We start from the raw sequence: 15,288 nt of genomic DNA on the forward strand, positions 1-15,288 counted from the left end.
AAAACGGAAAAGTACTCATACCATACATCAACACATAAATCATCTTTTATATAGACAAATTGGATTCTAACAGACTATAAAAGATCCATCAACACAAAATATCTTTAAAAGACGAAAACGAGAAAGATCAAAACAAAAACAGACACACAGAAGTTCCGGACATTGGACAGGCATAGTAGTATATAGATTAAAATAGTTTTTTTTTACTACTCGATCCTCCTCTTTTTATCAATGAGGAGAATAACTAAAGGTAAAAAATAGAAGGTATGCTAAAAAGCAGTTCAGAAAAAAAAACCTTTTAAAAAGTATATGTATTGCACTCAAATGACAAAAACACAACAGCAAGTTAAACAATAATAAAAATTATGTCAAATAGTGTCTAACAGTTACTGAAAGCAAGCTCAAAGTACTTAATCAGCTGATATACAGATATAGAAATACAACTAACACTCATGCTTATGTTGGCAGCTGTAAAACATGAAATAATACACTGTTCATAATTAAAATATACATGTACAAAATTATTATTACCTGTTTAAATCACACATATGGAATATACATGTATGAAATTTTAGTTGTATGTGCATAAACCACTAACACTGAATATATAAGTATAAAATCCTTGTGACCTAACTCACCTGAATGGCTCTCTACAGTTTTATAAATATATTAAATCCATGTGACCTATCTCACCTGGTTTGCTCTTTATAGGTTTATTTACTATATCCAATGGTTGCATAGCTTTCAGTGGACCATTACCAGTCACAGTTTTATGGACCCTTTTTTGTAATTCTCCAGGATTCATTAGACTTTGCTTAGCAAAAGGCCCCTTCAAACTAGGTATTCCAGCCTTTTGTTTACTATCATTCAAACCTTGCTTGGCTTGAAGTCTTGGTGAACTCCTTTTGGGTGGTTCATATGATTTCTGTTTCTTGTCTTTAGACTCTGATGGTTCAACTTTCTGGACATTAGCTGAGCTGCTGCTTTTAGGTGGTGCTCCAAATTTAGGAGTGACTCCTTTACTTGCTGTGTTACTTGCAGACTTTGGAACAGCTAACTGCCTTATCTTAGAAATGCCCCTTGAACTGTTCGCAGATGTATTGAGAGAATTATTCAAAGATGAGTTAAAAGAGCCATTTAACCTACTTCCTGGAGCCTTCAATCTTGATGTTTTAGGAATGCCTGTTTTTCCTATACACTGAAATAAAAGTAAAAGATGATTATTATTAACAATTATGTACAGCAGGGGTGGAAGTTGCCTTACTAATACATCACTTGCGTTTGAGGCTATTATTACGAATTAGCCGCAAAACAGAGACACTAACTTATGCAACTCTTATTGTTAACGTCAAAGACTGTAACGTAACTAAAGTAACATATTGTAACGTCATATCATTATTACGCTTATTGTATGCATAACGTCTCTAGTCAGTATAGTAAACAGAGTTTGAAATATACACACGTCTTTCTATCATTTACACAAGCGAAGTACTACCACTAAACCCAAACATTGGTGCCGTGACTTATGGAGAAGTTTAAGGCTATATGTGGCGGACACAGAAGCCCCGTCACCAGACTTATAAATAGAACAGATGAAAAAATTGCCGAAAATGACATTTCTAACCAGGAACTATGTGCAACAGTTGAAACACTCGAGAAGAAAAGGGACGTTTCACAGGATTTGGACAACAAGATTATTGACATTACGGAAGTCAGAGAAATGGAACAAGAAATATTAGATACGGATGACTACACTTTTCAGATGGAAATCACCATTCGCAAATTTAAGGATATACTGTCAGACTCAAAGGCAAGTGTATCACAACAAATGGTGAGTGATTATGCACATTCTTCATCGCATCACACTACTAATACTATACTCAATCAGAATTGTAATCAAACTGATGAAGATTTAGAAACAAACCCGTCACAACATATTCCCGTAATCCCGTCAAACTTTTATCACAGGCTACCTAAACTTGAATTACCGACATTTTCCGGGGATATCTTAGCATGGCAAACCTTCTGGGATTCTTTCCAAACAACAGTACACACAAATCTGTCTCTCACGAATGTACAGAAATTCAGCTACTTAAAATCCCAAATCGTTTAGGAAGCTGAGCAATGCATTTCTGCACTAGCTCTCACTAGTGCCAACTATGAACAAGCAATTCATCTATTAAAGGAGCGTTTTGGACAAAAACAACACATTATCAACGCATACATGCAAAACTTATTGGAACTGCCCAGCCTGTCACTCTCACCAACAAACATTAGATACTTTTACGATAAAATGGAAACCAGTATACGGGGATTAGAGTCTATGGGACAATCTCAAGATACCTTTGGGACACTACTTGTACCAATTATATTTGGTTAACTTCCCACTGAAATGCGTAAAAGTCTAACTCGGGAGCATTGTAATAATAGCTGGGATATTAGATCATTGAGAGAAGCCATTGTCAAAGAAGCATATATACAGGAAGCAGGAAATTTCAAAATGTCCGACACTTTGACACCTACCGCATCATTCCATATTGCAGCAACACCAAGGTACAACACTAGTATACAACAGAACGGAGGAAATAAGAACAAAATAAATAAGGTAAAATTATGCGTGTTTTGCCAAGAACCACATTTTGCATCAGACTGCACAAAAGTAGCAATGAATGAAAAGCGCTATGCATTTATCAAACAGAAAAAGTTATGTTTTAACTGCTTTGGAAGTCACAAAATTTCAGAGTGTACGTCAAAATATACATGTCGTATATGCAACAGAAAGCATCACACTAGCTTATGTCATAAGAAACAACACACTGAGAACCAAACAACCAGACAAACAAGCGCAGCTGTAAATACTATAAATAGTGAAGTAGAAACACACACAGCTACAGTTTACACATCGTATGAAAATCCCGTGAAACAGAGAACCGACGTACTCTTAAAGACAGCAGTATCACAAGTTTTAGTAGGCAATAATTCCACTGTAACAAATATTCTTTTAGACGAAGGGTCACAACAATCTTTTATCACGGAGGATCTAGCAAAACAGTTACAATTAAAACCCTGTGGAATGAGTACACTCAGTCTCGCTGCCTTTGGAGAAACTAATCGTAATGTAAGAAACCTAGAAAAAGCCGTTGTTCATTTGGAGACTATACATGGAGGTAAATTATCAATGGAGGTACTCATAGTACCAACATACGCCGCACCGCTATCAAATCGTCCCCATTACGAAGCATTAAAGTTGTCATATCTTCAAGGTATAGAATTGGCCCATCCTATGAGTGAGGATGAACATTTTGATATAGCTATGTTGATTGGAGCAGATTACTACTGGGACATCGTTGAAAACGATATACTACGAGGAATGGGTCCCACTGCAGTTAAGTCAAAACTGGGATATTTATTGTCTGGACCAATGCCAACAATAGAAGAATCAATAATACAGCTGCTACGTTGAATGTATTGGTACAACACAAGAAGGAAGGGGAATATCTGGAGCTATTTTGGAAATTGGAATCTGCAGGAGTAACGTGTGATGAATCTACAAACAAGGACAAACACTACTACGAGACATACGAGTCAACTCTATCACATCGCGACAATCACTATAGAACAAAATTACCATGTAAAGAGAATTTGCCTGACCTACCGAGGACCTATAACGTAACCAAGAACAGAACATCGAGAATTATCAGTAGACTGAGCAGGGAACCAGAAATAAAGAAATTATGTAGTAGCCGATCAAGGAAAAAACGGATTTACTAATCGTCCAATTGATCAAATATACTCATTGACTTGAAGTTTCTAATGAACATTTTTAAATCGAAAAGGCTACCAAATTTCGTCGATCAAAGGAAGATAAATGGACATTGTAATTTCATGTTTGTGATTTACATAGAGACTGTTCAGTAAATTTAATTTCTTTATATATGAACTTTAAAGAAGTTATTTGTTTTAATACATGGACTTTAAAGTGATTTAAATTTAATGTGAATGTTTGAAATTTTCGATTTTATTTAAGTTTTTTCTTTTGCACTTTCCTTTGGCCGGAGTATTACGAATTAGCCGCAAAACAGAGACACTAACTTATGCAACTCTTATTGTTAACGTCAAAGACTGTAACGTAACTAAAGTAACTAGTAATTAGTGATTAATGCCATTTTCAGCACTATTGTGTTATTTAGTGGCAATCAGTTTTAATTGGTGGAGGAGCCGGAGTGTCAGGAGACTGACAATCCTAGTCAATTAAGATTGGAGTAGAGCGCACCTGCAAGTGCACGATTAGAACTCATAACCTCAGTGTTGACAGGCTAGTGATACAGAAGTTCAACTACTTAGACCACTCAGCCACCGAGGCCCCTTTGAGTCTATACTACAGTGACATAGGAGGAAGATATCTTATAAATACATTATTTTTAATACAGCCTTAAGCTATACTGCAGTTACTACCAATGAGTAGGTTTATTCTGACTCTTTTTACTGTTAGGTACATCACTGCAGTCATGAGCTGTAGCACAGTTATAGAGCTGGTAGCCTGGTAAATACCTTATTTTGATTATTTTCACTGTTTGAATTATAGTCAGAGTCTTAGGCTATACTGCTAATACTGTGTAGTTTGTTACTTAGTTTTGACTGTTTTAGCCTTTGGATACATCACTAGAGTCTGAGGTTATACTGCTGATACTGTGTAGTCAGTCACTTAATTTTGACTGTTTTAGCCTTTAAATACACCACTAGAGTCTGAGGTTATACTGCTGATACTGTGTAGTCAGTCACTTAATTTTGACTGTTTTAGCCTTTGGATACACCACTAAGAGTCCAAGGCTATACTGCTGATACTGTGTAGTCAGTCACTTAATTTTGACTATTTTAGCCATTGGATACACCTAGTGTCTGAGGTTATACTGCTGATACTACACTGTGTAGGCAGTTACCTAATTTTGACTATTTTAGCTGTTAGAAACACCACCAGAATCTGAAGCTGTACTGCTGATATGGTGTGCGCAGTTACTTCATTTTGGCTATTCTAGGCAATTGGATACATCACTACAGTGACACAGTCTGAGGCTATACATCAGAGACTGGGTAAACAGTTACCTTGGCGTTTGATGCATCACTTTATATTCTGAGGCAATACTGTAGAGACCAGGGGAAAAGTTACCTTGCCTTTGAAGCAACACTAGATTCTAAGTCTATACTGCAATTACTGGGTAGACAATTTCCTTATTTTGACTATTTTTGCAGTTTGATGCATCAGTATAATCTGAGGCTATACTGCAGAGACTGGGTGGACAATTACCTTATTTTGACTATTTTTGCCAACGGATACATCACTACAGTCTGAGGCTATACTGCAGAGACTAGGTGGACAGTTACCTTATTTTGACTATTTTTGCCAACGGATACATCACTACAGTCTGAGGCTTTACTGCAGAGATTAGGTGGACAGTTACCTTATTTTGACTATTTTTGCCAACAGATACATCACTACAGTCTGAGGCTATACTGCAGAGACTAGGTGGACAGTTACCTTATTTTGACTATTTTTGCCAACGGATACATCACTACAGTCTGAGGCTATACTGCAGAGACTAGGTGGATAGTTACCTTATTTTGACTATTTTTGCCAATGGATACATCACTACAGTCTAAGGCTATACTGCAGAGACTAGGTGGACAGTTACCTTATTTTGACTATTTTTGCCAACGGATACATCACTACAGTCTGAGGCTATACTGCAGAGACTAGGTGGACAGTTACCTTATTTTGACTATTTTTGCCAACGGATACATCACTACAGTCTGAGGCTTTACTGCAGAGATTAGGTGGACAGTTACCTTATTTTGACTATTTTTGCCAACAGATACATCACTACAGTCTGAGGCTATACTGCAGAGACTAGGTGGACAGTTACCTTATTTTGACTATTTTTGCCAACGGATACATCACTACAGTCTGAGGCTATACTGCAGAGACTAGGTGGATAGTTACCTTATTTTGACTATTTTTGCCAATGGATACATCACTACAGTCTAAGGCTATACTGCAGAGTAGGTGGACAGTTACCTTATTTTGACTATTTTTGCCAACAGATACATCACTACAGTCTGAGGCTATACTACAGTTACTGTCAGATTCATGTCCATTAATCCTGTTTTCTTTCCCATCCAAGCTTTCACAACTACTGCCATACTATGAAGAAAAATAAAATAATAGCAATTACATGTTTAAATATATATGTAATTTCAAACCCCAATTTGTATTATCTGTGAACTTTATTTGTACATTTTTGTTATGCCCTGTTCAGCCTTAACAAGTCTAATTTGTAAAAGTTAACACAAAAACTTGTTTTATTACCCATTCTTTGAAAATACAAGTAAGAATTTTCCATACTGACTAAATGGTTGGTTTTCATATTTTTACTGATTTATTTTGCTTGCTGTATGAAAGCTGATTAAACTTTAAATACTTAAACATGTAAACTATGCAAAACATTCCAAGTCAATGAACCATGACTGAAGGTGCAGGGCCAAATAATCTACCTGGAAATGAGAAATGTCAATGCTAATACAACTGCATACCAAACACCATTGACTGATCATGCGTGGTTCCCTTTGAACTGACCTAAACACAAAGTTTTACATGTAAATTAAACTATGCAAAAGTTTCAAAGTCAATGAACAGGCAGTGCCATATAGTCCCGGGGTGGTTACATCCTATGTTTTTAGTGGTATGAGTGTGCCGCAAAACAGGGTCGCTTTTTCATGCCCTGCTGGTTAGAACAGGGTTCCCTTTTTCATGTCCTTCTGGTTAGAACAGGGTCGCTTTTTCATGCCCTGTTGGTGAGAACAGTGTCTTTTTTTAAACAAAGTATTTATTTAGAGCAGGATCGTTTATTTAACTGTTTAAGATACAGTCTAGAACCCGAGTCTAGAACAGCATCTATTTTATACGGTCTAGAACAGGATCATTTCCGGTGCATATTTTAACAACTGTCATCTTTAACAGTTTAACAATATGCCAAACTATCGTATTTCTATTTTGTTTTAACTTGTACCAGGGACATTCTATATTAGCGTTAGTATAGACTGTTCCTGCTTGAACTGGTCCGGACCAGCTGCCATGCCGATTCAGATTGTTCCAATCGGAACTACTCGGCCTTTCTGGTTGTTTTTTATGTTTTTCCTGCTCTTAATGATGGTTTGCATTTAGATATATTAATAATGTAAACTTGATGGTTGAATATGGAATTAAACATGTATAACAAAAATGAGTTTTATTTTTTGAAATCGAGTTAAAAACAACAGTTTGGATATTGGAAATTGACACAAGTATGTTTTTTGCTTACATTAATGAATTGTTTGTTGACAGGGTATATATTTCTGAACTAGTCTAGAACATATAGGTCTCTGTCTAGAACAAGGTATACATTTTCTGAGCGTGTCTAGAACAGGGTATACATTTTCTGAGCGTATTTAGAACAGGGTATGTTTTTCAATATTTCTGTTTAGAACAGGGTATGCTTTTCAATGTTTTCTGGTTAGAACAGGGTATGATTTGGCAAGTGCTGTCGGCACAGTTATACCCGAAAGGATAGTCAGTAACCCCCCGGGCATATAGTCTCCATGAAAACAACATCTATGGAACGCTAATGCAACTGCTTACCAAATTTAATTGACATCATATTAAACTGACATAATCACAAACTTTAACATGTAAATTATTTTAAAAATTGAAAGTCAATAGACCATGGCTGAGGGGGAAGGGCCAAATAATCTCCATGGAAATGAGATATGCCAATGCTAAGATATGATGGCCATTGGGTCATCTGCATACCAAATATCATTGATGTACCACTAGTGGCTCCCCTTAAACTGACCTAATCATAAACTAATAAATTGTTGACACCACCTCTGATGCTGCTGAAAACAGCACACCTTGGACTCGCCTACATGACTTCATTAAGGAGAGACAAAAATCTCATAAACTGAAAAGACAAAGAATATGACAATGTGAACTCTGATCATTAATATTAGTTACCTTAAGTGATGGCTTGGCTAATTTTGATCCCTGAAGTTTTGATGGAAGTTGTAATCTACTGCCACTTGTTTTGTGTTGAGTAGGATTAGCATTTATTTTTACATTTCTATTATCAGTTACTGTACTTTCCCTAACATCACGAGCAGCATTTTCTGTGCACTTTTCTACATTATTAACAGCATACTGACTACAATCTGGTAACTTTTTACAAGAATCATCTATAACTGGTAAAACTTTCCTTATTTCCTCTGGTAACAATTCTAATGGACTCTGACATTTAGTGAAGGTACCAGATCTAGAATGTTTTCTTATTGATGGGGATACCTCCCCATCTGTTGAGGAACAAGATAGTTTTGATAAAGATTGAGATGATTCAGATCCTGAACTTGTCTTAGAATTTTTTATTCTATATGCTAAATCTTTAGCTTCTTTAACCATCAAGGCAAACTGTTCCGGATTTAGTGGGCTCAATGGAGGTACCTCCACTTCCTGAACAACAGTTTGTTTGAGACGCTCCGTAAAACAAATTGGTCCAAAAAACACTTCATCCTCCTCCTCATGTGAAATATTTTCAGCTCTGCAAATAAAAATTAATGATAAAAATTGAAGAAGCAAAGGAGCCGAAATTCAGACAATGAACATAATTATGCTTAGATAGAGTAAAAAGTCAAAGAACCTGTAAAGGAAATAGATCTTATCTTTCATAAATGCAATGGAGCTTAATAAAAGTTTAAGAATTTAAAGATCATTTTGAATTTCTAAGAATTTTCTTTTTTTGTGGATACAAGGACCTTCAGCATGCTAAGGTCAAAGGTATTTTTTATCTTAAACTGAAGGCTAATATTGTTTATATTAGAAAGAATAACAACAAACCAGCAATGGTTCCAACAGTTTTGTTTTTCCCTATTCATCTTAAAATGTACTTATATGTAAATATCAAGTTTTTATCTCAACAACTAAAACATTTACCCATTAACAAGAGAATTTTTATTTCAAATGCATCAGTGACTAAAAAAATCTACTTTTACAATTTCAATTTTACACAAAGATCACCATTTAAGAAGGCGAATGCAAAAACAAAGTAGTTTGAGTCTGTCTGGAGAGGGAAAACATTCAATATTATATTTAAATTTAGGGCTAGTTGCAACTGTGTCATCTAAGGTTGTTGCTTACTTGGTAAAGGCAATCCTAGGGAAGAAAACAATCTTAAGATAGCTAGGTTTACATTTGCAAATTTAGTTTTAGATACAAAACTTTAACACCAAGAAAATTTATATTTTTCTATAGAACATCATAAACTTAACATTTCTTTCATAGCCCATGGTTTGTTTGATATTTACCATGGATATGAATTATTTCCATGTGAAAATCTTTCAATTTGTAGAATATTTACAAAAAAGGCCTTTCCCAAAAAAAAACCTTTGTGATCTAACAATTTATGCTGTCTGTTGTTCGTTGAGTATTTTACCATGAAGATTCATATTGATGTTTAAGTATGCCATATAAGAAAAGATATTCCGTGGTTTAAAAATTTGTTCACATCATGTACTCACCTTACAGCTGGAGATGCAGCCAAATCAAAGTCAAATGTTTCATCATCTATTAATCTGAGACCTGAAAACAAAATAACAAACAACCATTAGGTTTAAAAGCAAAACTAAATGTACCAGTGTTACACAATTGCCTCACCTAAATGTTAAATTTACATTTCTCGGAATTCATATGAAAGGTGAGAGGGGTTTACCAGGGACATACTGGTTCACTGGTTTATAATAAAAAATACAGTACCATTATAACAAAACGTTCATGTTAAATGCTAGAACGTAAGAACCAGGAACATCGTCCAGCAAACTGGTACCAGTAGACTTTAAGTACCCAGTGTTGATCTTTGTTTTGCCTATTTTACCAATACTGATTTTATATTGTATCTGGCAACATATATACATGTATCACAGAAAAAATTAAATATATCAGAAATCCAATTTCCCAATTTCTACAGAAATTAACTGTACTAGCACATTATTAGGCCACACCAATTCAATTCCAAGTTCTTTGGATTTTCCCGCTCCTGTTTTGGAGAAATTGACTTTTCAATAAAAAATTACCGCTTCTGCAAATTTGTGGTCCGCATGCCACTCCAAAATAAGTTTCTCTATTTAAATTTTTTTTCACATAGACACTTTTCTTTTGCATATAATGATCCGATCATTTCAAACGTACATGTGATAAATCAATTTGTAAATAAAAAGTCAAAAATTGGGATTCCAACATGCAATTGTGTCACATTATTGCCGTGGACAAGTAGTTATTGAACACACAGTTATCCGATATGCTTCCGTTTTACCTTTGAAGACCTGTTCTAGGATGCAAAAATTAAAAATCTTTCGTTAGATGACCACAAACACATCAATATTTGTAAGAACCATGGTCATCCCTGATCCTTGTTTCAACAGGCATATACCTATCTGTCTTGGATGAAATGAATTGTAAATTCCCATGAACTTTTTTTAAAAATCACAGAAGTATTTGAATTTGATGAAACCTCATATCCCCCTAATAGTCTTTTGGCATGCAAGCAGAACTCTTCTTTTCTTATGGGGAATTTACCAACGAGACTAAGGTGATGGTATTGTGATTGGTATGCTTATCATAATTAGAGGTGTGTAATTGGTTCAACCACTTCTAGTCAAGCTATAAAGTTTTAAATGCTTTGCTGCTTTTAGGAGCAAAAGATAAAAGGCAGATTCCAAATAAGAAAGTTGAAAAATTCCCAAAATTATGTTTAACAAAATCAACACCAATGAAGTTCTGTTTTGGAATACATGTTATACTTATATAAGTAAACACTTTTTGACAAAAAATAGATCTATTCACATTATATTTTTTAAATAAAGAACACCTTAAAAAAATGTTGCTATCATAACAAAATTGACAGACAATTTGACAGAAAATTCTTATGTTAGCAACACAAACAATCCTGATATCTTCAGTATTTTCAAGGTTTGGATGTATATATATCTTGCTTAAATATGAAAGGCAAATTGGAATAAAACATTTCCTAACATCTGCACCAATAAAAAAGGAATTGTAATAACTTTAAAAAAGGATTATTTTGGAGTTGCTAACATAAGATTTGACAGACATGAACAATGCTGCTAACATAAGATTTGACAGAAATGAAGTTGTTGCTAACATAAGAATTGACAGACTTTATTGTTGCTAACATAATATTTGACGGACTTTTTTGTTGCTAACATAACATTTGACGGACTTTTTTGTTGCTAACATAATATTTGACGGACTTTTTTGTTGCTAACATAAGATTTGACGGACATTATTGTTGCTAACATAAGATTTGACAGAATAAATAGTGTTGCTAACATAAGATATTGACGGACTTGTTGCTAACATAAGATTGTGCTAACATAAATAAATTTGACGGACAACATATATTTGAGATTTTTAACTAATATTAGAGATCTTATCCTAGTTGAAAGTCATATTAAGAACTCCTGCAAAAAACTGCTGCCTGACATTTAACAAGATTTCAACCCAGGACAGATAACTCTAATTTGTAGCACATCCAAATGTTGCTAACATAAGATGACAAGTTTGACAGAACTTATGTTAGCAACAGATTTGATAAAACTATTGATTAAATAAAGTAAATTGAAAGATCCAAAATGTGTATGTTTAATGTATATTATGAAATACAATTTTAACAGGCTTATATAAGTACCTACAATGATGTGGCAAGATTTTATGAACGTGTTGCTATCATAACATTTATTGACAGATGAGCATTTAATAAGCAAGGTATTTGAAATTGAAAAGAATATATATCACAGATGTTTTTAACAAAAGAAAAGCAAAAGATTTGGAAACAGGGATGTTTGAATATTCAGACTACACTAATAAAAACCATTATACCAGTGTCAACTTAAAGCATTGTAAAACATAAACCTTGTGTCAAAAAATGGGAAGTAATTTCTGTCAATCATTTCACATTTTTCAACTTGTTTTGATCATTTCTACTTTAGATGGAAACAATCATATCCAATAATTGGTTTTCTTGCTTTATTTAACATATCTATTCAATAAAACATTCACATATTATCATTCAAATAACAGTTAGTATTATTTTTCTTAATTTGTTCTTTTTGACGGAAATTTTCTTTTCTTTATGGAATCTGCCAAGAGTATTTTGCTCAGTCAGAATGATGCATCTAAATGGGGTGACAGGCATTTTAAGGGAACATTTTTTACCTTGGGATCTATATGTACAGCAATATAACTATCTTGCTCAGCATGTTCAGCATGTTCATTGTTGTTTTAGTACAAAGCAAGAAATATTCACCTCACTTATTATTTTGATCCTGAATATGGATGAATAGTTCCAACTGGATATCAAGCAGCCAAATATTATAAACAATCATTACCATATAATGAAAACAACTTCTATCAAATATCTTTCAGGGGCAATTGTTTGGATACATAATACACATATTTTAATTTTATTCAACATGTGTCATTTACCTAACTAACATTATTCCTCTTGTAAAACCCTTGAATCTTTTTCATTTATAAATCTTCACCCTAAAGAAGAGTACCATAAACATGATAAATAGATATGCATGACCAAAATGTTTTATTAGATAAAGAATGAAGATTGCAGTAGTTGCTATGCTTCCTAAATATATATATATATATATGGATTTAAATAAAAATTCCCGACAACAAAGCTTACTTGAAGAAAATAACCAAAATTAACTGAACCACAGCGAGACAAGAAAGTCTGGTATGGTACAGGCACCAATAAATCAAACTATATGCATTAGAGAATCTGTTGTCCTCCTCATTTTTCAATGAAGTAACCCAGTTATAACATGTACATAAATCGTACAACTTCTAAATCACACAATTTTAAAACAAAATTAGACTGCTCGCTTCACTTGTAGAGCACTCGTCTCCAAAAAACTCATTTTCAAGAAAAAAATAAAAAATAAAAACATTTTGCTTGCTCGCCCCATATTTTTTGGAGCAGTTGTCCGAAGAACTAGACATCAAATTAGTGTGGTCTTAGCTCTGTTTTCTGATAATCTGAAATTCCACTCAATCCTCTATCAAAAGTTCCTGTTAATTATCAAATACCAGGACTTTATCATTTTTAAAACTTATTGGTTACAACTCATCCATGTCTTCAGTGACATCTCACAGGAATATATCACCTGATATTTTAGCACCCAGCTTAGATACCTGGAGTAACACACTGTTTTAATAGAGTGTTTTGTTTCTGTCATATGTGATTTTATTTATCCTCACAATTTTGACATTAAAGTTTTACAATATATGAACAATACCTGGACTAGCACACTTTTTAGCACTGTTTGGTAATGACTGCTCTGTAACATCACGTAAGATACGATTTTGTATATCATCAGAATTCTTTAATGTTAAACTCAGTCTTCTTTCTGTATCACCACTTCTTTCTATTTCTATTGAATCTATTATAAATAATTGACATGTAAGTCTTTAGTCGAGTACAAAATCTGGACATTAATATGAAATGATGTAATTGATTAATCAAACTGTTTTTATGCTGGTAACAAACTTTTATCTGTTGCAGCCTTTTCTGTGGTGTTAAAAATGTGTTTTATTCATTACCTCAGATTTTTAGTTTTTAGTTGCATTGATTGGTTATTTTCTCTCATTTAAACATCAACCTCATCATATTGAAAATTCATAAATAAGCGAGAATTTTTTTTTTTTCTGGTAGTTATTCAGCATTACAGTGCAAACATAATATTTTGCATACCTCCTTTGTAAATGAAAGAAACATTATTCTTATCAGTATACAAGGCTATAACTCCCGCAATTGTGTTTTGTTCTTGTTCAATTTCATTTCATGATGAGCTTTATATGTCTTATATTTCTTTTAACCCCAGTTAAAGTTAACTGTATTACAACTTTATGACAAACAGTACAAAAGATTCTTTGTTTTTGTTTGTTGGATAGCTGTCTTGTTGATGCATTCCTGTATCTCTTTTTATTCTGGTAAAATAATACATAAAAAGGATGACCAGTTGAAAGCAGGAATGACTAAAAATACCTGACAGTAAGACAGACCACACTAACCACTATCACCCTCACTGCCTGTAACTGAGTACGGCAGAAAGTGATTTTCCCCCGATTGCAGTACTAATTTTCCCAGATTGATTACTGATTTTTCCGGAATTTCCTATGTAGAGAACATCAAAAGGGTAATTATATATGAATTAAAAAAATTCTGTGTCAATAATTATGCAACCTTCCTTTTCATTCAAACATTTTTATCATTGACCTCCCATGGGCAATATGGATTGTGATGACCAATCCTAAAAATAGAAACTTTTCCGAAGCAAGGAAGTCATTGGAAGTGATTTTCTTATATTATTCAAATATCTAAATGTTATTTCTCTAACTATAGAATACTTATTCAAATGTGCATATTAAGTAAACTTAGAGCTGGAAGTACTTTTTGAAGGAGATTAGGAAAATACTAAAAAAAATATGATTTCAATTTCTGATGCAGTGTACTGATTGTCCACTATCAGTGTACAGATTGTCCCAGAGAAGATTAAGTTAATTACAGATTTTCCCAGATTTTCTCTTATAGTATCATAAGGAAAAAGGTTCATTCTAAGTTTTATTTTTAACTGTTACTTGCAAGAAAATATCAACATAGCTTTAATAGCTTTCTAAAAATGTCATCTTTGAAGAAATAGTAGCTCATCATCAGAAGACACATCCATCTGACAAAATTGTCATTTGGAGAAGACTTGAAGAGGGTGGTGAAAGATAACATACCATGCATTCATTCCAGAACTTCTTGACAGAGAAGGAAAAACTTTTATTAAAATACAAGATGAAAAAATTATAATTTGTAACTTATCAACAAATACACCACAAAAGATTATCAAAAAAGGCAAATCATCACAATCTCCAACCATTTCAGACAATTTATCAAATTCACCAAACTATGAATCCAGAAATATACAAACAGTAAGTTATGAACCCCAAGCAAGAAGAAACCTGTTTAAAGTTTCTGAACCAACCAATGAAATATCAATGAACAAAAACATCTCTAATTCAATTTTAAATATAAAATTGTAGAATTACTGGTTTGCAGGAAAATTTTTCATATATTCCACTATTTTTATTAGCACATGCCTAAGTGTAATGAAGATCCACATATTAGCTTT

At 33.6% G+C, this 15,288-nt stretch overlaps 1 protein-coding gene across 1 annotated transcript in view; it reads right to left on the minus strand.

The window, feature by feature from the left end:
• LOC127738406 (uncharacterized) overlaps positions 1-14,900 on the minus strand; it is a 29,809-nt gene extending 14,909 nt beyond the window's left edge. Inside the window, exons 1-6 of the mRNA XM_052249651.1 lie at positions 14,894-14,900; positions 13,408-13,551; positions 9,601-9,661; positions 8,048-8,624; positions 6,074-6,199; positions 694-1,198 (exon numbers count right to left, since the gene is read on the minus strand). Of these exons, the coding sequence (XP_052105611.1) occupies positions 694-1,198; positions 6,074-6,199; positions 8,048-8,624; positions 9,601-9,661; positions 13,408-13,551; positions 14,894-14,900 (1,420 nt within the window). The remainder of the gene's footprint in view (positions 1-693; positions 1,199-6,073; positions 6,200-8,047; positions 8,625-9,600; positions 9,662-13,407; positions 13,552-14,893) is intronic.
• Between the last annotated feature and the right edge of the window lie 388 nt (positions 14,901-15,288).

The sequence above is a fragment of the Mytilus californianus genome, unplaced genomic scaffold, assembly GCF_021869535.1.
Source record: "Mytilus californianus isolate M0D057914Y unplaced genomic scaffold, xbMytCali1.0.p SCAF_1, whole genome shotgun sequence".
Lineage (NCBI taxonomy): Eukaryota > Metazoa > Mollusca > Bivalvia > Mytilida > Mytilidae > Mytilus > Mytilus californianus.